Source organism: Tyto alba, unplaced genomic scaffold, assembly GCF_018691265.1.
Source record: "Tyto alba isolate M040663 unplaced genomic scaffold, T.alba_DEE_v4.0 Super-Scaffold_2, whole genome shotgun sequence".
In the NCBI taxonomy this organism is placed as follows: domain Eukaryota; kingdom Metazoa; phylum Chordata; class Aves; order Strigiformes; family Tytonidae; genus Tyto; species Tyto alba.
This window is the reverse complement of record NW_024881282.1, coordinates 49860075-49884493: the sequence shown is the minus strand read 5'-3', so window position 1 is coordinate 49884493 and position 24419 is coordinate 49860075. Positions and strand designations below refer to the sequence as shown.

The following is a 24419-nucleotide window of genomic DNA, read 5'->3' as shown; positions in this document are numbered from 1 at the left end:
GTCTGGAAACTTTAATTTGTGTGAAATATATTTGGAATATACTACAGTGATTTTAGCCAATTACATTCAACACATCCAGTGTTATTAAATGTTATAAATGAACTGGGGAGTTTGTTAGAATTCAACAAGAAAGTTTGGGTTATTTATTACTATTTATTTTGTGACAGTGTCTGAATTGTGTTAGATGCTTTAAAAAGCAGACGGATATATAGCCTTTGTCCTATTAAAACTCTCTAGAAAATTTGTCAGGTGCTAAAGTTAAAGTTTTTTCTGTTTTTCCTATGCATGAGAATTTTTGTCAGCTAGGGAAAACTCTGAACTCATTGCTGAACAGTGAGAGTAGAGGAACTGCCTTCTGGTGTGGTGAAGGAATATGTATTAATTCAGGCAATTTCAAATTTTATTTCAATGAATAGAAAGCCTTTTGGCCAGCTTTGGGACTGAACTGCTTCTGTGCAGGAGTGAGAGGGCTGCACGCTTCCTCCTTTTTCCTCATATGGTTGGGCTTGCTATTAGCATATGGCCCAGAAGCTGGTGATTTCCATCATACCACATGATTATTCTCTGCTACATGGTATGATACATAATACTGTGCCTTACTGTCATGACGAAACATGTCTGGTGTGTGATGCAGGGGCTACTGCCTGCAGCCTTCCGCTATGAAGGTTGTTCTGGAGCTCTCTGCTGATGATGCAGTTACAAGAGTCTTTTGCCTACCAGCTTTGCATATGACAATGTTTTCTTTTGCATCATTAGCTACCTAACATCAGACTGTTACAAGACAGTAGCAGCACAGCACTGACTTGCCTACTGAACCTATCCTGTGCTCGTCCTGGCTAAAAAGGAGGTGTATCCTATCTTATAGTCACCAGTTATTCCCAGTCAGCAATAACTTCAACTTGATCGTTTTCCATGAAGGGATCTTATGCCTTTAAGGTTGAGCAAATGAGAGTGTGTGTGTTTATGTCCATGTAATAGGTATAGGATGTAGTATGCAAACACCAAGTACTTAGGAAAATATTTTAAAATGCTGGAGTTGCTCAAGAGTCCAAGTAACATTTTCAGAAATCCCTTAGTTGGCTTTGGAAACATTACTCTTGGTCAGTTAAGCTATAATAGCCAGCAGCTTCTATCATACTGAAGTATTCTCATTGTTTTAAATGTTTTAATCATATGTTTGCTGGTGATAGCTGAACGTCGGTAGATTCAGAGGTTTATCTCACATCAGTATCTTAATATTTCAAGCTAATTATTTTTTCTAATTAATATGATGATAGTAATATCACACAGTAAACTGTAATACTTAACAGTTATCTTCTCATCTTGTGAACATTCTGCAAGCATTAAGTGATTTTCATTTACACTGAAATGACAAATAGGACAGTAGGACATATCTGTATACTGTTAGCTATTTTATGCAGCCTACTAGGATCATTCAGTTTTTCTGCACAGATTAGAGTGTAATCTCTATCTTGTACTTGTCCATTCAAAGGTTCCTTTTTCAGTGTCACATTGGCCATGCCTAGCAGATACAGCAGTGTCTCCACTCAGCTTCTCTGTTGGCCAACTCTCCTGAACCCTAGGTGACACTGAATGTGTTCATAGCAGGGCCTGATCCTGTAAAGTTTTAACACAGTTACCAGGTCTAGCAAACCACATCGAGGAATGACAATGGAAGAATTTACTTATAGACTTTTATAGGTGAGGAGATTAAAAGACTCACTCTTGACAAAGAGAGGTCTTAACAAAGACCCATGAAGTCTTTGTTTTCCTATCTCATAATGTCTGTCTGCTGCTCTGTAACTATTCATCCTTTTGTTTTAGATAAAAGCAATCTAATAGGAAGAAATTTTCCTGACTGACTTCATAGCTGCTTTTTTCACTGTTTCTGTATATTCTTCCAAGCATCTGATGCTGTTTCCTTCTGAGGATAAATTAGAACAAATTTAAAATTTTGTAGATTTTACATTGTTTCATTCCTATATAACCTTGTATGCATACATGAATAGTTTGCACTTAAAATCAACTAGGGAAACAATCTCATTTATTAGATAGGTAGAACATTTGCCTATCCTAGCTCTCTAGTGTCCGCCAATATAAATACTGTGATGAATGGTAAGTCAATAAAATCCAAACTGTAAAATTATACTGAGGCTTTTACCTGGCCAGGTGCATGCTCAAATATTTTCAGGGATATTGTTGCTGGTGTTTCTGGGATGGCTTTTTGGTTGTTTGCTGACTGATTTTTTTAAATTGCTGTCAAGTATTAAGTTCTCAGTATTTTTTTCTGTTAACTCTATTAAGCTTTGGATCAGAACCATCAGTGAGGACTTTCTACTGTCTTAAATACAATGTTCATTTTTAAACAGTCTGGCACTATGTGCAGTATTTTTTCCCTACATTTTGGTATGGTTTGTTTTTTTTTTCATTCTCTTGAATTTTTTTTTTTTTTTTAAATGTCTACCTTGTGCTCCCTGGGACCTTGGATTGTCCATGTGATCTCTTTCTTCACAATTTTCTACACAATATTGAAATGATGAAACTTTCTTCCATCTAATTTTTGTTCAGTGAAATGACAGTCATAGAATGTCATTGTAATTTCATTGTCTTTACTGTTGTCAATATGGCATAAATCAATTAGATGCCATTAAAGTGCCCATCTCTGCTAGACTTTCAGCTGTCATTTTAAAGATATGCTTCTTTCTCTACACTTCAGAGATGACCATTGAAACTGTGCTATTTAAATGCCTCAGAGTGGAATATATTTTTCATTTCCACTTTTCTTGACCACAGTGATTGCACATGTTAAAAAATCTCATGACATAAACCTCTGAAGAATGGTATTCAGGTAATCCCACATAGTGAAACAGACGGTACGGCCCTGCAGCACACAATGTTTTTCCACTTAAGCTGTTGAGGGTAATGTTTGCTTCTTTCAAAAGCAACATACTAGTCATTCTTCACATAGGAGCATGTCATCCTCCACTAGGGCCGCAAATATGTAGAGAAAAATGAGAAGTCGTGATAGTTCATTAATAAACAGTACTGGTAGATGATTCAAGGCTCTCAAGTTACATCAGAAAGTGGGTATGTCTTCCTAGTGCAGCTGGAAGAGAGATAGTGTCCTCCCACGATGATGGGTAAAGTGGTTATATCCCAAGTGCAGTAGGAAATATAGCCTGTTGAACACAAGAGTGGATCTGAGAATTGTTAAATCAAAGCAAAAAGCGTGACAGCCTTTCCACACCAGAAATAACTGACAGCAGGAATCATAGCCCTGGAGAGCTGCATCACCAGAGGAGGAGAGTGCAGCAAGAATAACACGAGGAGCAACAATCAGCAAGGAACAACCGGCTGTAATAAAATGCAGAAACAAGACAGCTGCATCTCAGAGGGAGCAGCCAGACCCAGAACAGCGTGAGGGAGAGAGATCCCAGACAGAACTAAAGGAGTCATAGCCCTAGATGAGCAGTCACAGCCAGATAAGAGAAGGGATGAAAGGGCACCAAGGACACTGTAGAGAGCCAGATAATATCTGAAGTCATTTCCGTCAGCCTGCTGCATGCTTTGAAGTGTGCTGGTTGACAATTCTGGCAGCAATCAGAGCAGGCAAGACCAGTATGATGGAGTGTGACTATAAAAGTACCCCCAATAGAATATGTCTTGGCAAGTGACAAACAGTAATCAAAACAAAGAAGAGGATGACTGGAATAGACAAGAATATTCACTTCTTTCCCTTCCTGTAAACAAAATTAACCTCAGCAGTGAGATCAGTTACTGGCCCTGGCTTTGTAATACAAACAATTCATTATTTTCCAAACCTCTGTATGTATAATTTCCTTTTCCTTCTTAACAATATATCTCTTCTTTAAAAATGCCTTTTCCTGCTTTCTGTGTTGAGTGATGGAAGATATATTTCTAACAGTAATAAAGGGAGACCATGCTCCCTGCCTCCCCTCAAAGGCAATGTTCTGCATTAGGAAATCAGTTCAACTGAAAATTTGCACAAAGAAAAGGCTCAGCTTCCCTGTTTGTTGCAATAGCAGTTCTGACAAAGGAGAATTTAAGAAATTGAAAGCAGTGGCTTGCTCACCCTTTTGAATGTAATTCTCTTTGAAAATTTACAGCATAACATGCTCTGCAAGAATGTGGAAGAACAGGAGGGCTAACTGCAGTCACTGGAAAGGCTCTCTAAAAACTTTGTGCCTTTTACTTCTGTTCCTCAGGCACTGAGAAGGATATTGGTACTGTAATAACAAAATAAAACAAAAACCCCAAACTTGTATTCTACCCAGTAGAACCAGGATTAGTATCAGAGTGAAATCCACTCAGTTCACAACTGCATTGAAATTGTGACAGTGTGCATCTATGAAGTGACCACAGAAAAGTGAGAGCAGCTCATTAACAGTGAAAGAAATACTAGATAAATACTTATAAATAGTAAAATTTAATAGTAAAATAGGTTTTATTTTTAATTATTCACTTAACTAGATCAAAAACATAAGATGGTATCCAGCTAGTTAAAAGTCTTACAATAAAATAAAGGTGGATTTACAACCTGCTCCTTTATTACAGTGTTAAGGGAGAGCTTTTTTTCTCCCTAATTTAGCTGTGATGTCATCTATGAATGCTACTAAGTCCTGGGTGTACATTTACGTGGTGCTGATTTCTGTTCCATGACTTGCGAGTGCAGCAGGTCAGTGCCCAGCTTGTGGAAGGTGCTTTCAGGATCCATTTGTTTGTATTGCATTGTAACAGAGAAATTACAGTTTCATCGTAATGAAAATAATTTCTTTCTGTTTGGATAAAAAGGTTGTAGGTCGTTACTATTTCCAGTATGAAAGCCATTGGAACTCAGAGTCCGTGAAAAGTTCAGAGCAGCCTCAGGAGTGCCTGACTTAGACTACACAGGCTGTCCCACTCCAGCTGGTGGTTGCTAGTGGGTAAAACTAGGCAAGTACTTCAGGATACTTAAAATACCTCTCTTAAGGCATCTGAGCACCTTATTGACTCAAACCAAACTGTCATTAACCTTTTACACTGTTTAGTGCATGCTAAGGTGGTATTTTCTGAAGAAGCAACATAGAGACCACTGTGTGTGGTATATAAACTGCTATACACCTGCAGTGCTTCAGGAGTGCTACATTCCGCTCGCTGGGGAGAACTGTGTATGGGTTTGATTGGAAATAATAAAAATGGAGCACAAATGTTAATAAAAGCATTTTATTTTAAAGAAGAGCTCGTTAGACTAGATTGCTTAGTCAAGGTAGAGCAATTGGGAAGATGCAACCACTTGTGGTACAAGACTGTCTCCTGCCTGTTCTCCATTGAAAGGCAGCAGCAAACGGCAGCTCCCGGAGGCTTGAGGAGGAGATCAAAGCAGAAATGGCAACGGTGGCTCATGAGACTTTGCCCTGCCATCATTTCTCATACTACTTTCCCTGGCAGGGAGTAGAAGGAACAGAATGGTGCATCTGTATCTCAGATGTTTCCATGGCTTAAAATAAAGTGTTGATAAAGGTCGGTGTACGTGGAGTTACCAGCCAACGCACCAGAGTTCCTGAAACACATTTGCCTTTTCTGATTCTCTGGCTCTACTTTGTAATGGTTGTTTTCAGCAAAGGGCAAAGGAGAAAGTACCTTTGTAAGACTTTACAGGTAGCTTCTGTTTTTTTCCCCAACAGTCCAAAAAACAACGATGCCCAAATAAACGCAAGGAATGACTTTTGCTGACACACATCCTAGTTTAGATCAGTAAAACAGGAGCAACAAATGCAGGTGTTTAAGTAATTTGGAACAAATGGTAAGAATTAGAAATAGAAAATAAACTGGAGGTAACGCATTACAGTAAAAGGAAAAAACTTGACATAAAAATTCAGTCAATATTTTGATCAAAATATGATCCTGCAGGACCTGTATTCAGGAAGAAACTCTCTGGAACAACCTCTGCCACACTGTTTTGTTGTTGTTTTTAAAGGTATGTTTAAGTACTGGGTAATTTCTGAAGCCTAAAGGAGAGAAAGTGGAACAACATGTTTAATTTTAGTTAGTTGTGAATCAGTCTTAGGCAAATGACAAATGGATTGAGATTATTATGTGGTATTTAAAGAACTAAAGAAAAATAAGGAATATTAATTATCATGCTTCAGGGAAACAAACCTCGTCAAACAGACCTGATTTCAATCATTGATGAGATTAAGTATGTGGTTTGTAAAAATAAATTGTGTTGAGACGTAAACTGAAAATTTTTGTTTTATTATGTCATAATACTCTAGTTAAAAAAAAAAAAAAAAAAACAAACCAAACAACAGTGCTATACCATATCACTACAGAACACATTGGCTGGATTAATAGATAGCTATCAGATCATACCGATCCCCAAGGTAATCATAAATGGAGAATCATCACAAATTCTGAGTTTTATATTACTTAATTTTCTTTTGGATTCTATGTGGAACTGGTTGGTAAAATGGTGATGCATTTCCTCTTTGAAGTGAAGTAACTGTGACTGTGTAAACACTTCCGTAAGTACTCATCATAAAAGGGAAAATCTTTGTCTGTTACTCCTAATGGAAAACATGGATTTGTGAATCCAGTTTTATTATTACAAGAGATTCTTAATACAGTGGATTTTGAGATGTACCAGTTTATTTGCTAACTCACTTAAATATTGATGATGGCCTATCTGTATAAATAATGTCATCAACCTCTTGTGTATGTCCATCCTTAAAGATTTCCTCATACAAGCAGTTAATTAAAAAGTATAATGTGCTTTTGTCCTTGTCAGTGGTGTCAGAACATGTGAGAGAGATTTTGGTGCTGAGGCTAAATGAAGGTTCTGTTGTAAATGAAGTCCCAATAGCATTTTGTCTAAGCAGCTGATATCTTTTATTATTCAAGGAAAATGATGTGACAGTATCCACCTGAAGAACATGATTAGTTATGGTCATTTACCCCTGAATTTTGTTCTTTGTGTCATGTTCCTAAAATTTGCAACAGAATTTATGTCTAAGACAAACATTTCACCAAAGCTCATCTTACCAGCTGACCGTTTCGGTCTTATCCAGCCCTAGAACAGCTGTGTTTGTCAGAATAGAAAATGATTATGATTTCCCTGTGAAAAGCTCTCCTTGAATATAATGTTGCTTTTTCAGTGATGTTTTGGCATCAGATAAATGGCCTTACAATCTATAAAAACAACATTAGATGCCTTTATGCATCTTTGATGATTTAGCATGGTATGTTACAGGTTTATAGGTGTATTTGCAGATTTTAAAAATATTGGCTCATCCACATTGTAAGTAAAGTTTTAGAAATAGTGTAAGTTTAATTTTTTATTAAAATATATACCGGTTTTATTGCTGAGTATCAGCAGCATGTTAACTTGTGGGTGTGCACTTCTTGATAAGCAAATGTCAACTGGTAGTTCTGTATTACATTAAAAAGTAAAGAAGATAAATTAAATTACTGGTTTTTATTTTTTTTTTTCCCTTCTAGTATATATGGTTAAAATCATGTAGGCATAGTTTCTTTGGGCTCCTTTTAATGAGTTTAGACCTTTACTTTTTAACAATTTATTACCAAATGAAGGGAAAGCAGACAGACCCAAATTCATCCAAGTACATAGTTGCTTGCTTAATTTTATATGTGTAAACTGTGGAATTTAAGACAGGTTGCTTACGTGCTTCAGGTACTTCGGTGTGTCACTAAATGGTGGCCTGGACTAAGACCTTCAGGATTAGGCTCATATTGTTACATTTTGTACTAGTACGCTGCATAGTCTGCATATACCTATCTCCTTCATTACTTCTTACAGCTTTTACGTGGGTATTCCAAAGGGAAAGCCTCTAGGAATTAATTTGAACATTTTACATCTCTGCCACAGGGAGGAAATCATAGGCACATGTTTACTCATTTAAACAAATATGTTCTGTTATCCTAATCAAATAAGGAAGCATTCACACTCATCAAATTCACATGCATTAAGCTTAATTTTTCTTGTAGTATTTGGAGGTGCAGTTAGAGAATACAGAATACAGCCAAGCTGGTGTATTACAGTGCTCATTTTCTGAAAATGAAAGAGGGATTTAGTGCTGGTGACTCATGATGCAGTCTAATTAATTCCCTGAAAAGAATTTCTCAGTGAGTACTTCTGCAGTTCCCAGAGATGAGATATTTTGGATAGAGGCAGCTGAAGAATTCCAGAGAAGGCTTTGCAATTATCTCTGCTCTTACAGCTCAATAGAAGGACTTTAGCAGAGATCTCTCAGGAGCCTGCCACAGTACTGTGTTATAACTGATGGCATGAACAGGACATTCTTGTTCCACAACTATCAGGGTAAGGCTGCATACCATGAAAAATGGTTCAGACGACAAAGATAGGAAGGTGAAATGCATTTCAGCATGACCTTCTGAGTGGGAGCTGAGGAATGGTTGGACTTCATCTCTTGGGGAAGAAGGAAAAAAACAAGAGTGTATGGTGAATATGTTTACTTAAGGAAGCACAGTTTAAATGCAGCACCTGGATTTGAAAGCAGTTACGGAGTTCTCAACTGGGCTTAGAGGAGAACTACGGGATGTTGTTGATTTCCTTAAGTTCACACCGGTTGCTCAACAGACATTACAGCCAGACTTCTCCCATCTCTTGGTCCTTTCTAACCTGCTGAGGGTAAAAATTTAATTAATTCAGTGCACTACATGTAGTGTAACACTGCAACTCAGTTGACCAAATTTTTAAGTAATTAATTTACACGCATATACGCTATTCTGTATCTGTATTTGAGCAAGTTCTGCAGATGTGACTTAATCAAAACATATTTTATGTGTTAAATCTGTCAAATCCTGGAGAAATCTTTTTTATTTTTTTTTTAATATCACATTTTCACTACACTTGATGTACATTGTTCTTTCACTCTAATTCATGCTGTGTTTTTCCCAATAAGCTAAATTTCATGGGGCATCCAGCTGTGGTTGCTTAGTACCAACAAATAACGATTGTTTTTGGAAATGTGACTTGGATATTACTTGTTGTGTTCACATTGCAAAAATAATGTGCAAATGTGTATTCTTTGTGTGAGTGCTTGGTAACATGCTCTTCTAATACCTGGAATGAACTTAGAATCGCAGAATTATCTGATTTTGAGAAATAAAGAATAATGTATGAATTCAGGAACTTTGAACCGAACTGAAATTATACTAATTTACTTAAACACCCATTTGATTGTGGATACCCTTAGGCTTCTGTTTGACAGAGTACTGTAAAAATATGTTCAACATTTTTAAGAAAACCTCACAACCTCTATGCTGCTTTTATTACATTTGCAGTTCTAAAAAATCTTCAGCATGTTTCATGAATAAAGGATATATTTCAACTGTTATTCAAAACATATTAGCCAAAATTTGAAAGTTTTTTTGTGATCTTAAGTGATTCTACTAAGGTAGTTCATGCCTGACTTGAGAGTACACAGCAGGTATGGCTCTGGCTTACTGAGTGAGGGCCAGAGCGTAAAAGGGAGTCTCAGATTTTTAAGGCTGTAATGGAGAAGTGCAGTGAATTGTTTGCATTGGACTTTCCTGCTGAAGAATGGTTGATTCCCATGCTCAATTTATTCCTTGTAACAGATAAGTTGCAGGAACTATCAATTAGAGGTTAGGTATATGGGAATCACTAACTAAAAGAGCTGAATTAGTTGTTAGAAAGTCTGCAGAGCTGGGTGGCATCCACCCTCAGTTTCTGAATGTAACCAGATGTGGAGCTGCAGAACTTGTGGCAGTGGGACGTAGACCATCCTTACAAATGACACTGTGCCAGAGAATTGCTGGGGTAATGTACAGAAAGGGCTCCAGGGGAAGTCCCGGGAGCTATAGGCTGATGCATTTGACTTCCTTCTCTGGTGAGGTGGGGACTCTATAGGGTATAAAGAGTAAGATAACTGAGCACATGGATAAATATTTTGGTCTTGCCTGGACATAACTGCTGCAAAGGGAATTTCTGTCTCACTAAACCAGCTGGAGTTCTTGAGGGGGAGTCAGAAGACACTGGATTTAAAAAAAAAGTCTTTGACAAGGCACCTCACCTATAGTTCAGGGTAAATAATTTAAGGAGGGAACTATTTAATGTGTGTGCAATGTGACTGATTCATTAAAAACAAAGAATACTAGTATATGTCAGGTATATATTAGCAATCAAACTTTGTATATTTATTCTCATCTTAAATCAGGAGCTCTTTATGAGAGAATGGTACCTTTGTGGTTACCTGTACGTAGTCTGAGCCTTGTTTTAATAAATGAAGATGAAGGTGATTGTAAGAAGTTATTATTGATACTAATAGCGCTGAGAATAATATGCATATAATCTAGTGTAATTGAGGAAGAGGATAGAGTAATTCACATTTCCCTTAGCTAGAGAGAAAGTAACCATAATCTTGAATTGTAGGGATACCAGCATATAGAAAAAGAACTGTAGGCCTCCTAACTGTATGCCACTGTATTTGAAAAACAAGTGGTGCTATTGCATTTTAATCAAGACTGGTTTTGAACTGAGTACTGCATAATAGAAGAATGTTAATAAATCACCTGTATTCAATGTTGGGTTTGGGTTTTGGTGTTTTTTTTTTTTTTTTTTTTTTTTTTGTTAAATGAGAGAAGAAGCAGCAAAATGGATGGGTGGAGGTTTTATGGAAAATTGACCTTTTTTTTTTTTTTAGAAATTCAGTTGTGTAATTTTTGTTGGTAGTCCACTGTTCCTCTCCTCAACACCCACTCCCTGCTTATACCTTGGATACCACAGTGTTTTTTTTCATACCAATATACTTCCTGATTTTGATTTTAGTTTTTATGTCACAAAAGGGATTATTCTGAACTAAATCAAGATAAACAGCTTTAATTCCTAATAAGATGGACATTGAGTGAAGAAGAGATATATTGAGATCTGTGTAATTATTATTACTGATATTTGGTGTTATATGAGATAAATGGATAGGTGAGCCTGCAAGATGCTGTCTCAGACTTTGCAGACTCAGAGAGGTGTTTTTGCACTGTTTATGCTTTCATATTTTCTAAGGTTGCTCTGTAAGTGGCAGGATAAAATATCTTCAGAGGGATTCATGTCATCTCACTTGGGATGTTCACTGTGTAGACTCCTGCAGTTGACTAGTCCTCTAACCTCCCTGTATCACCAGTGAAAATAAACCAGGCACTTTTAGGGTGAAATTAATCTGTCCTATTTTAGATGCATGTTTTTAGATGAGATGAATCAGGATGAGCTGAAGTACTTGCTTCTCTCTCCATTGCCTTTAAAGGGAGCCTAGGCATCTGGCTCAGCTGTGTACAACTGAGTAAGCATCAGACAGCTAGAATGTAGGCATCTGCATTCAGTCAGATGAATCTCAATCTTATGGTTAAAACAAAAACAATGAAACACACAAAAGCATAACCAAAAAGAAAAAGGAAGTTGATATTCTAGGAAAAAAACGACAAGTTTTGGTGGGAAGGAGGATGAAAGAGCAATGCATTTTCTGGGTCAGCTTTTAATGGTCTCTTTTCATTCCCTCACTCCAACTCATATACAAAACAGTAGATTATTTTACCCTAACAAGAGTCAGATGTAGTTCATGGTTTCTGTTTTGTGTTGGTGACATTTTCCTCTCATGACTCCTTTTTAGAATACCGAAGTAATTTTTAGTCCTTAAAAGAATAATGCTGAATGGATTTCCAGCTCATTTGTATCTCCTTAAACCTGGTCCCTTGCCCTTGCCTCCTAGCTTTTGCATAATCCCGTGTGCTGGTTTGCTGATTTTTTTTATTGTTCCCTTCACTGCAACTGCTTCACCAGTTCATTATTGTAAGTGCTTTTCTTTGCTGTCTGCTTGGTATAGAACATCCACCTTCAGACAGCAAGCCCTCTGCCCTCTCCGTAGGGCCCTCTCTTTAATACCTATCTTTGCTGATTTTCTTATATGAAAGTATGACAGTGTAGAATAAACTGAGATATGGTATATGTTGTCAGACTGTATATATAGAAAAAGGATGTTGTCACTTCAGTTTTATATCTCCACAGTTCAGAAATTCTTCAGAACTAATTACTAGTACAGAACTTTTGTAACAGAGTGGGAAATCAGTCTCCATATGGCCTTTTTGGACAGTGTAATTGGATTAATCTCACCTCACTTTAGATGTCTGCAATGCAGAAATGTATGTATGAGCTAGTTACCCAAGGCTACTTTTGGAGTGAATTACAGGAGATGGGTGCTTTTAGGGTACAATTCTCCCAATGTGTTTGGAGGTCTACTTTAAGTTGAGATAAAGTGCACCCAGAAGTGACTGGTGCTGTCCATTGAATATAAAGGAAGTCTAAACAACTAAAATAATTGTAGGCACAGCTGCTACAGATACCTGCATTGTCACATGTATCCCTTCCTGTGTGGCTGTGTAACAGTACTGTGTTGAATGTTGTAGTCATATTTTTGTGGGTTTATAAGTAAGACTTTTTTTCCTGTTGAAGAAAATTCCATTTGGAACCTTTTGTATAAGAAATGATTACAGGATGCAGGTTGCAAGTGAAGCAATTAATTTAAGAATTCAGGTATAATAAAATTGGATTATTTGGTAAGTCAGAGAATTAAATTAACTTTCAGTAATTGTGATCTGCAGTGATGCTACAGGAACAAAAAATGTAGGAGTGGGTCTTTAAAAATTAATTTAATTTAATCTGAGATCAAGATTGCAATCACGTTATTTTATGTTGGCATAGAGAGAATCAGACTGAATGCCTTAACTGTGACTCTGCATTTTGTTGATTTCAAAGACAAGTTCAGCTCACATATAAAGGAATTTTGCTCCTAATTTTAGTTATAGATGGTCTTTACCATGGTGTGAGTGTACAAACAAGTTTGTTCAGGGAAAGAAAGAGCATAAACTTCCAGCACTTCATCCAGTGTAATTGCCCATGAGCATGCCTTTTCCCAAGAGCACTTTGCAGAAAAGAACTGTATGCAATTAACTTCAACGGAGTAGCCGGCACGTTTCACCTTATTTTCTTATAGCAGTGGAGTCACAGTGCTGAGGCTGAGGAAGCTTCAGCTGTGTCATAGGTAATATGAGGAGCATGCTGGGTGATCTTTGGCAAACGATTTCATTATGATGTGCCTCAGTTTCCCTTTAATTTTCAGAGTATTGGTATCAGCGTCTTATGAAGCACTTATGACATGTGCTAATGAGCAGTGCTTCACCAGAGCCAGGTAGTGCCATTAATCATTGACTGAATATCTAGTGTACTTATCTGAGAAGACTTTCATTAAGATGGGGTACAATGGCTTAAGGTGAGTCAGATTTTACACTGGCAGGAACATGGATACATTTTTTGAATAGGAAAGAATTGCTTTCCACTAGAGCTGTTAAACCAATGTGTTTTACCTTTTGACAAGGTACTGAGTCATCCACTTCCTGAAGGAAAGCACTTAAATCATTAATAAATAGCTATTCTGGCCTGTAGGAGAGCCAGGTTCACTTTTCAAGACTCCTTATGTCATTCCTCAGTTGGACAAATGTTGCCAGAGCAAAAGTGGCCCCGAGAGTGAAGTGGGGAGCAGATTGGTTGCATGTCAGGGCATTTAGGGAACAATGCTGACAGGTTCCAAAGAGTATTCTCTGCAGTAGGACAGATTTGTTGTGATTGAGGATTCTTCTGTAGGTTTAGGTCTAGGTCAGAGAAGCTTTCAAAACGTATGGAAGCGTTGATCCTCTGAACTCTACCTATTTCACTGATTGCTAGGCAGATAGGCAGTGAAAATGCTGGCACACTGGGCCATTTAGATGACCCCAAGTCTATGTATTCTATTACTCCTGTAACTGAACTTACTGTACATACCTTCTTTACTTCCCAGTACTCTCTGCTTAGGGTCATCTTCCAATCTCCTCTTTTTAGTAAGCCCCTCTTCCTTATGCCAGTTACCCTGCATACTTCTTACTTTTTATCCTTCTGCCTGCAAACCTATTTCTCTTCATCTCCAGTCAGAGTGCCAGTGTTTGCTGCCTTTCCCTTTCCTTTCCCGAGCTGGGAATGTATTGATTGCTTCTACTCTTCTTACGAATGTATCACTATTCTCTGTTCTGCCTGCCTTTCTAGTGCAAGAAAGGTGTAGTGTGTGGTTTCCTCCCTTTTCTTTCTCTCATTTCTTTTCCCTTCACAGCAAGGGCTGCATTTGCTCCTGTTTCTCCTCCCTTCTCCCCAAGACAGTTTTTTCCTCTTGAGGTTCTCTGGTTTCTGGTTTGCCCTTTTTTTTTTTAGACTCCCTTCTTCAAATAAGTCAAGAAGGCGTTTGCTTTCCCTGTGTGGGGAAGGTGGCAGAACTGGGACAAGCATATTGTTCTGGAAGCTCTAAGTAGGACTTCTGGATTTCCTGAAGGTAATTAATTGGTAGAAAGTACTTCTAAATTAGCTGTGAAAAGGGGTCGATCCTGCCTTTGTGCCCTGGATCTGCTACTCAATCTTTGCTTGCTTTTTTATTCTGTTTGCTGTGTAAAGGCCACCCATAGTCCCATCTAATGTGTGGCTAAATGTTACCTGTGAGAGGAATTCTGTAATTTTTTTATGTGTATCTGACAGTTTTCGGTCTCTGGATAGAAAAGACTCTATGGGCAAGATCATATGAAGGTATTTGCTTGCTTACTCCTCACATAAATCAGTAGAGTTAAAGTGCCTATATATATATATATATGTATATGTCCATTGCTACTATGTGAAATATGTTAAACTGTGAGAAAGAAACAAGGAGACCCTGGAATACTAACAGGTGAGTAGGAAAAAGGATGTGTTTGGTGACTGGAAGAATGTCTTTGTCGTTAAGGATTTAGGCTGATCTCTTTAATATTTTGTATAGTTTTGGTTCCGTTACAGATGTTTTCAGTTGCCCTGCACAAGTTACAGAATAAATAGGATTTATCTATTTATTAGGACTTTTTAATCTTCTGTTTGTCTGCTTTGACAGACTTACTTGCTGCTTATCTGCTTAAATGTGTCTGAGAACTTTACCTACTCTGTTCCTCTAGTAAAATAAGGGTAATTATGCTTCCTGAGCTGTGGTCTTGCCAGTTTGGGTAATAATCTGTTTCGATAGGGATTATTTCCTATGCTGCTATGTGTTCCAGACATGACTGGTCTTGCAGTAAGATTATGTACCACCATAAAAATGTACAGCATAGTGTTAGTAATGCAAACACCACTTTTGGTTTATCCACTGTTTAATTCTTAAAAGTGACTAGAAACATCTCCTCAATAATTTTTTTAATTTTTTATTTCCTTCAGCTGCTTTGCTAACTATGTATTATTTGTTGTTGCTGCCTATGTGAAGAACTTGTGGTGTTTTCTTACAATTTATTACTAATTTATGAATCTGTTTGATTTGTGTCATTATTTCAAATGTTAGTTATTATAGATATTCCCTTCAATACTTCAAAAATAGTCACTATACAAAAAAATCAGTGGAACATGTGTAAAATGGTCTAAAATTGGGCAACTGTTAAATTCCAAAACTATTCTGAACTAACTTCAATCTATCAGGAAAATACATAAAATCTTCTTTTGAAAGCTGAAGCTGAAGAAATTCAAAATAGTAAAAGGTGCACATTTTTACTGTGAGAGTAAATATTAGTTGTGACAAGTCATGTAATACTATGAAACATTTTCCCGTTCTTCCATCTTCCTAAAATAGATGCTATTGTGTAAAGAGAAGCAATAGGGTTTTTGCCTTAATTACCATTTGACCTCTATTAATGCAGGAAGTCTGATTACATTATTGTTGTAGTCCTTTTAGCTTTAGAACCTGTGATTTTATGAATCTGTGAAATGTTCCTTTTTTTTTTTTTTTTTTTTTTTTTTTTTTTTGATTTTGTTTTCTAATTGAGCATTAGCCTAATTCCTGAACCTACATCTGTGGCTGAGGTTGTTGAGTTCTAGCATCAAATTTTCTTACGGCCTTTGATTCAGTGACTTTAAATCAAAAGTGTCCTATCTCTTGTGCAGAGATCAGTACTAAGTATAACATTTGATTAATGGGGTTGGAAGGCTGGTTGTCTTGAAATTGGATTGAAAAGGGGATATTATAGTTAAATCATCAAATCAGATCTGCAAAAGTATTTCTGCTTGAAATAGAGCGCTTGTGCAAGCAGAAAATATGCAACAATTGTGGTTCTGAGAGGGAGTGAGAAAACACAAAAGGGATGCCTTAAAGAAAGTTACTCTGGCAAGTATCCATCTGTTTCTTGGTGTAACTACTGAGAACTGGAATCATCTGTGAAACAAAAGAAATGGTTTAGATCTCTGTTTTGCCTGAAGGGGCAAATGGATAAGAAATGGTGAAATTGAGAAAGAGTGTCATACTAGCATTTACCTCTTTGCATAACAGTCTGGGAAATAAGCTGACTATTAAGAAGTCAAATATGTATTTCCACATTTTATAAAATTCTTATGAAAATGATCCACTTCCAGATCATCAGATCTTGAAGACTTTTACAAAGGAAAGTAATATCAATACTGATTTGCAATAGTATAATGAAGGTAAAAATATTATGAATAATCACTGTGGTAGCATTTAGCATGGACATTATTTTTTGCCCTCATTTGAAACTGTGCAGTACTGCTGAGTGCACAGAAGGGCTGGGGGCAACCAGCTGTGGAGCTGACACATCCATGCTCCAGCAGTGGAGAGTGTGTTTTATAACCTGTGCCTTACTCAGTATACAGGGCAGGATATTAACAATATTAGTCTGCTTCCTCAGTTTTCTTTGTAAGCATTTGCATTATTATATTTCTCTCTTTTTCATTCCAGCACAAATAAAGACTGTATTAGTCACAAATTTCCAAGATGATAGCGTTGGATGGAAATGCCTAATTCAGATTGTTATTATTGTGTAATATTGACATGCAAAAACAGTAACTTCTTTTTTTCTCTATTATTTCCTACAGGGTGCAGCTCTAATTCGAATGTTGGCTAACTTCATGGGTCACTCTGTTTTTCAAATGGGCTTACAAGTAAGTAAAGGCATTTCTGTCTTTGTGTAGGTGTGCATTTTTAGCAGTTTCTCTTGCTCTCTTTTCTTTTAAAATCATATTTGGATCAAAATCACATTTGGATCTATTTGTGGAAATTTTTTTTGGTTCAGGATCATATGAGGCAACCACATGTCCCTGAAACTGAATTTGATGAAAGACACTGAGTAGTATAGCACATATTGTGGTGCCCACAGTTTTACCTATATCTCCTAGTGTATCAAGTGATTGCACTTTAACGGGCACATGGTTTTGTGTCTGTTTTGTGTAGATTGCTGTGTAAAAGCCATTTTATCCATGTGACAACTGTGTGAAGGACTATCTGAGGAATGAGCTACTTCTCTTCAATTACATTTGTGTGTTGTTACAACAAATGATGTCAAGCCAGCTAGAAAATACACAGCCCTAAAACTAGTAATGCTTTTCAGATAAATAATTTTGCATTCCCTTCCTCCATAACAAAATCCTTGAGCTTTATTTTTACATTTGGTAAGTATGGAGTGGTCTCTGAATTAATGATGTTTTGAAAACTCCCTCTGCCTTTCACAAGAAATTTAAAGAGGTAACATTTATGTATGAAGAGAAAGAAATTCAACATGCTGATTAGCAAGGATGAACTCTTTTCAGCAATAATTCAGTGCAAACGAGTGTTTCATAAACTATATAAAACAAACAAGCTAAAGCATAAAAAAACAATGCAACTCCCTCTATTCCATTGAAATCTGCTTGAGTAAATCATGTTACAGGCAGCTGTGATTGATGAATTATGTATGATGCAGTCTGCTACTTAGAAGTGTCCTTTAAAGTAAATTGATGTTCACCTGAAATACAATTATGCTAAGATGGAAAGAGCAATCAATCTTATCTGTTCTTAGTAAGCTTTTCATTTTGAAATTTAAATAAACTACGTCTAGGATCAGGTCATTTTTTAACAGAATAATTCTACCTCTAACCAAAATAAATAGGAACATAAAATATAAAACAAAAGTTAAATAAATGCATTGGTTATGTCAGAGAGGTATGTTCCATGCAATAGGCAATGAAAGGAAACCTGCTGGGGAAATACAGCTTTTTGGAGAGCTTTCAGGACATTCATGGTTTGCAACATAACTTATTCACATGACCCAGTTGGATCATTTTCTTACTTACACCACCAGGTCAGATCAGTTGGGTAATCTTTTTATCCAGATGAGAAATCTTGAAATCAAGTTTCCTTCGTAAAATCTTGTGTGTCAAGGGTAAAATCCTCATCTCATTTAAGCCAATAAGACTTCTGTTCTTAGTCCAGCAAACTCCATATTCCAGCCAGAAACTTTTGCGTGCACAGATCTATTCATATGGAAATTCAATAACACTTTTTCCCAAAAAAAGCATTTTGCTCAGTGTTTTAGAAAGGGAAAGTTTTAATGCATACTTCTCAAACCCCATTTTTGTATTTTCTTCTATGTTTGCACGAAAAATAACAGTGTGAAAGTTGTCCTGAAATAAATTTAGAAAGAAGTTCAGATCAAAGAATAGAGCTATGCAGGGAATAAATAATCATAATTACCATAAAGTTGTAGTGGAGCTTTGTTTTTTGATTTGAGTGGTTTCCTATTATTTCTGCTTTTCACTGGTTCTGCTCTAAATAGAAACTCTTCTGTTTGCTAATGAAAGTCTATGAAAAATCTAACTGTGAAATCTGACTAGTGAAACTCTTGGCACCAGTTCAGTAGGAAGATGATATTCTAACTTCTTTTATAAAAACTGTTTGAAATCCAGATAGAGATTTTCCATGTGTATGTCTCCAAGTTGAACAAAATAAAACATAAAATTCATAAGCTCGTTCATAAACTACATATTACACAATTGGAAATGTCTGTCAATCATTTCATTCTTTGTGTTTTATGGATCTAACAAAATAGTGTTCTTGCAGTGTAGAGCTGGGAGGCTAGCTTTGCTAATGGTAAGGGGAACCAGAGGACTAATTTATCCTTTCTCTTATGCATTGGTTTAGGCTTTTTAGCTCTTTAGCCCTGGTACCATTACTTGGGATTTCACATTATGTTGCCTTGAATCCAGTTTTATCACGGAATTCTAATGTTCAACTAAATGGCCTTTCTTAAGGATAGCTGCAAAATCAAGTATTACTACTATTTATAAATCTCTTCAAATAACAAATACTCTGAAAGTGCACTTGATGGTTCATTCCTCCTCGGTTATTCTAATGACTTACTGAGTAACTGAGTTCTGAAGGACCTTCACTTTATCTTATTTGCTTTGTTTTTCATTAGCCTCCAGTACGGGGAGCACATCAGTTTTAATAGTATTAATATTATTTTGGTTCTTTTTAGCATATTAGGTATGTCCTTAGGTGTTTCACAGATGATAAAAAAGTGTATTCCTGTAGTCTTATTACACTAGCATAAACCAAAATGAGTGGCCCTTTATTTCTGTTTGAGTGTTTGTGGTTTCATTGAAACAAAGGTACAATTCGTCATCTAATTAAGAGCTACAGAATAAGAGCTTTTATATAAGAAAAGCTACAACAAATAGGCTAACATTTGGGTTAAGGAGAGGAAAAGATAAGGTTTACAGCAAGAAGCAAATGGGATAGCTACCTTTTTTGTTTGTTACCATTTTTTCCTTGATCTAATTACATGCTATCACTTGGCAGGTGGACTTTTTGATGAGCAGCTCAAGATAGCTTGGCGGAGAAAAATCCCTTATATGTCAAAGAAAACAATCAGTTGTGTTAAAAAGAAGAAAAAAGTTGATGGAGAGTGACGCTCTTTGGTGGATACTTTTTAACAATGAATACGAACTGAAGCAAATGTACAAAGGTTCACACGATCCCTAACTGTTCAGCAAACTGTTCTGTTGAGGAGTTTGCAAGGAAGTAAAATTGTAGTAGAGGTGCTCAGTTTTACAGCATAGATAGCTTTGGAGAGCTTCCTCTCTATCAAGAATAACTGGCCGGTTCCTATCACAGTAAATATACTGTGAAAGACCATTGGATTATAGTGTGGAAATTCCACAATAAAACAGCAGCCAAGAGACTACCTAGTGAAGGTATGATTTTCTGGAAGCCCTTCAAAGACATATGATGTTTTGAAATGTGACATTTTCAAACAAAAGATTTAGTAACAAAGGCAGAACTTTCTCACTGTTTTCACAGAGCACTCCATATACAAAACCAAAAGAGAACATATTTATATTGGCTGTAATGAATAATTGAATAATGACAGTAATAGCCACAGCTGGTAACACTTGCATGCAAGAAAGTCACACCTATTATTTTTGTGGAAAATGTCTATTAAACCCTTCCTTCTCACAGTAGGTGATTTCTTTCTTTTTAAAAGTCCTGACATCTTTAATGATGTGCAAAGTTTCTTATGCTCCAGGGAAATTCAAGAGGTGCATGTCGCTGAATGCCAGTACTGTTCTTACAAAGTGGTGTTGCTTTTCAGTCAAAAAGCCATTAATCAGCTAGGACAGCAATTAGAGTATGAAGAGGCTTGGTCAGCACCACTTGCTCTGATTATGTTTCTGAACTGCATAGATTGGTAGAAGAAGAAGCTGTAAGTTGGCATTATCATTCAGTCATCACTCAGGGCAGTAATATGCAATATAATACTGGATTTGTGTGAGATTTTCATCTGTAGGCTGTTGTTCCTAATCTGTGTGCTTGAAATAGATGGTTGCTTACATGACTGGTGTCACTGTATTACATTTCCTGCAAGGTTTTACTGCTTCATGGCAAGGCACCTCTTCAAGTTATCAGTGAGTTGGTTTTTTTTTTTTTTTTTGTATTAAATATAGAGAGAAAGCCCATTGATTTGAAGGTCTAGTGACAGTGATTAGATATGTGTAAATAGGCACCTCCAGCTCTGTAATGAGACATTTCTGCACTGGTTTATTTGAATTTTTCTTATATTTGGTTTGATTATTTTGGAGACTCATCTCTATTACAGTACGTTTGTCAACACTGCATTTCATTTGCCATGCGGCAGCTCATTGATCACATAGGTCTGTATCCTTTTGAACTTCACTTGCTGCTATGTATGTGTTCATCAGTCACTCTGATTTAGTGCATCATCAGCAGTTTGAATAAGTTACTGTGGGAATCTCTGCTTCTGTGATAAATTAACTGCTTTTGTACTTTAGGCTTCACACTGTACATTTGGAAGAAGAATTTCCATACAGTGCTTTGAATATATGCTGTCTTTTTTTGGTGCTGTTGAACGGCCACTGTATTGAAACAAATTGGTCAACCTTTCAAACTGTCCAGAGAAATGCGACATGCAGGCTGTTAAATTCAGCAAGGTTCAGATTTCAATCACTTTTTACTATCATAAAGCTGGCTAGCTAGACTTTCTTACATCCACACAGCTTACTATTTCCTGCTTTTTAGACACCTCTGTGCATGCCTGTGTTCTGTTTGAATTGTGGCAGTCAATGTGAAACCCTCTCAGAAACTTTCTAGGTATAAAGTAAAGCTCTAATGTGCTGTTTTCCATATTGCTTGTCACTTCTGTCCAGCAATCTAGTAGTACAAGAAATGTGTTTATCTGTTTCCACAGTATTATTTTATAATCTATTTTTTGCCTACTATGTTAAACAGATTTCAGTGTACCCATTTTATCATACCTATATCTTTATTCTCAATTCACAACAGTTAGCTGTATGGTGTTTAAAATGAAACGTCATTAGAGACTTCTTAAGGGAGTTTTCTGTAAAAACAAAGAAATCCAGGCACGTTAGGATCAGACTCAGTGAAGCAATGAGCTGCGATGTTGTCCCCAGATCAACAGTGCACATAGAACTACCTGGAGTCTTCCTTTGCTCAGTGGGAGGATGTAAATTTTGCCACCAGGCAGGAGCATCTTTATAGTTGGAATACCTCTGGTGTTGCAGCTGGTGCATTTAGTAGAAGTTGAGTAAAGTACTTTTCAGCTAATTCTACACCCATCTCCTCTGGTTTAGAAGAGCACAGAGTGTATGACCTTGGTGAACATCAAAGTATCACCATCTCCATAAGTTAGTTGCTACTGATTCCTTTATTTTTTTAAACCGTCTCACTTCTGACAGTTGTGAGAAAGATAACTTGAGCATGTTAAAAGCAGGACATTGGAAGTCATAGGAAATCTCATAGGGGCTGACATCACTATTTTCTACAGTGTATGTCATACGAGATTGATAACATTTTTTGCCTTTTCTGGCCCCCCCACATTTCTCATACTTCTAATTTACATCACTCTGGTCAGTAAAAGTTTACATAAGAAACTTCTGTAAGTTGCAGTGTCACAGTATTTTTTTCCTTTGAAAGTGTTAAAGGTGTATAACATAGTAAGCGCCAGACTCGGATATCACTACTAAAAATGGAAGTACTTCCTTTAGCTCCAATAGGATTTGAGTATATTATGTGTATAGCAAAATGCTCCTGTTTAAAGAAAAAATGTGATTGAAGATGCATAATTTAAATGTACATTACTGAGAAATGCTAAAATTAGTTTTGTCTTTGCTTTCTTTTCCTTTTTTATATGCACATTAACTGGGATTTTTAATTATGCCATTGCCCAGTGTTTTCTACACAGGACAACTTCTAATTCAGTTCACAAAGTGGAGCATGCTAACTGAATTGTCCTTCTATTCAGTAGTTTTGTATGCTTTTCATTTGCTTTGTAGCCCCAGTTCCTAACTGCTACATACAATTTTCTTAAATGCTATCCAGTATGATATCAGAGTGCATCACCAACGGTTAGTGGACAAGACATAGACGTCATAGGAAGGAAAGGGATGGTGTTATCCTCACTTTAAGAGTAGAGATCTAGACCCACAGAAATTTAACTTAAAATTTACACAGGTGTGGAGTATGCAATATGAGATGCCCAGTGCAGCACTTGTCCCTTCCATGTGTCTTAGCTTGTACAGATCAGAAGAGTTTATGTGTTCAAAGCACAGCTTCCACCAGCTTCATTGTCAGCTCTGAGCACTCAGCATGGCTGCAGCTCAGTCAAGGGGCACCAAAGTGGGCCTCCAGAAAGTGTTGATCATACAATTAATGTTGCTTTAAATAAATCAATGAGTGTGGAGTGCCTGCACATTTGGGGGAAAATTGGACCAATGTGATTAAAATGAAAAAAATCCATGAAATTTAGATATCTATTTTGAAACCTAAGAAGATGTTCTGTCACAGTATTTATCATTATAATTTATTTCCAGTATTCAGAATGGACTTCAACGTTGGCTTCAGACACAAAGTCCAGCTCTGCTACAAATCAAGGCACAGGGCTGAACGTAATACACCCACAATTACAGCAGCCACCGTCATGACTGCTGGTGTTTTTTGCCCGATATAACGGGTGCTGCGCAGAGAGAGCTTTTTCCTAAAATGTTGCATTATCAGAATATTCCTATTTGGTTATATCAACTCATTTCCCTCCTTTCTGCTCTACTTTTTGTCCCCAGAGCATTTGGACCAGTTTTCTTCCCTGGCTGTCAGAGATTGCTGAAGGAAGGGGGACATGAACTCTTTCCTTTCTGCTTCAGGGCCTTAACCTCCCTCTAAGCTTAAGCAGCTGTGAGCCATGGGTGCGGGGAGAGAGAGACACTCTAGCTGCTAGGTCCCCTGAGCTTGATCCGTGCTAGGGAGAAGCATGTTCCTGAAACAAGATCACTTTCCTTCTGACCTTTAGACCAGTGCTCCAGTGCACAGGGACAGCAGAGCTTTTCAAAGGAAAGAGTGACAAGAAAAGGTAAAATGCAATATTTTGCTGTACTTTCTTTCTGGCATTGACTGAAATTTTGGAGAAGAATTCAGTCCGAAATGGACTTTTTGAAGATAAGATTTCAGCTTGAACAGTTGCATTTTGGCCAAATTGGTGGAGGCCCCAGGAGGGAGAGTTATAGTGATAATGGCAGGTGCTGCTGAACCTCAATAGCTGGCTTTGTCCTTGTCCCCAGTGCCCATGTTCAGAGCAAGGTTACAGTCAGCGTCGCCTTCATTAGGAGGAAGTTGTGCTGTCCTTCAGCAAGGATAAAATGTTGCTTTATTGCTCCATTTCTAAAGCTTCTTACAAAAATAAAAACAATTAGTACACACATGATTTACTTAAGTTTGTTTTCTCAGGATTGCCCTTTATGACAATGTTACAGTCACATTAGAGATACTGCATACATATTCCCTTGGCATGCTTTCACTGAGCTTCTCCTATTTTGTTGCATGTGAAATTCAGTTATGACTATTTTCTCCATTATTATTATTATAGGAATTATTAAGAGGAAGAATGATAGATGTGAATTCTCAGGTAACACCAGCAGGCTGAGTGGCTATTTAAGAAAATGTTTTCTTTTGGAATAAAATTACACTGTTTTACTGATAGGAGCTCAG

General features: G+C 37.0%; 1 protein-coding gene across 1 annotated transcript in view; it reads left to right on the top strand.

The window, feature by feature from the left end:
• TRHDE (thyrotropin releasing hormone degrading enzyme) overlaps window positions 1–24419 on the top strand; it is a 211814-nt gene that overhangs the window by 105577 nt on the left and 81818 nt on the right. The window contains exon 7 of the mRNA XM_042792960.1: window positions 16964–17029. Within this exon, the coding sequence (XP_042648894.1) occupies window positions 16964–17029 (66 nt within the window). The remainder of the gene's footprint in view (window positions 1–16963; window positions 17030–24419) is intronic.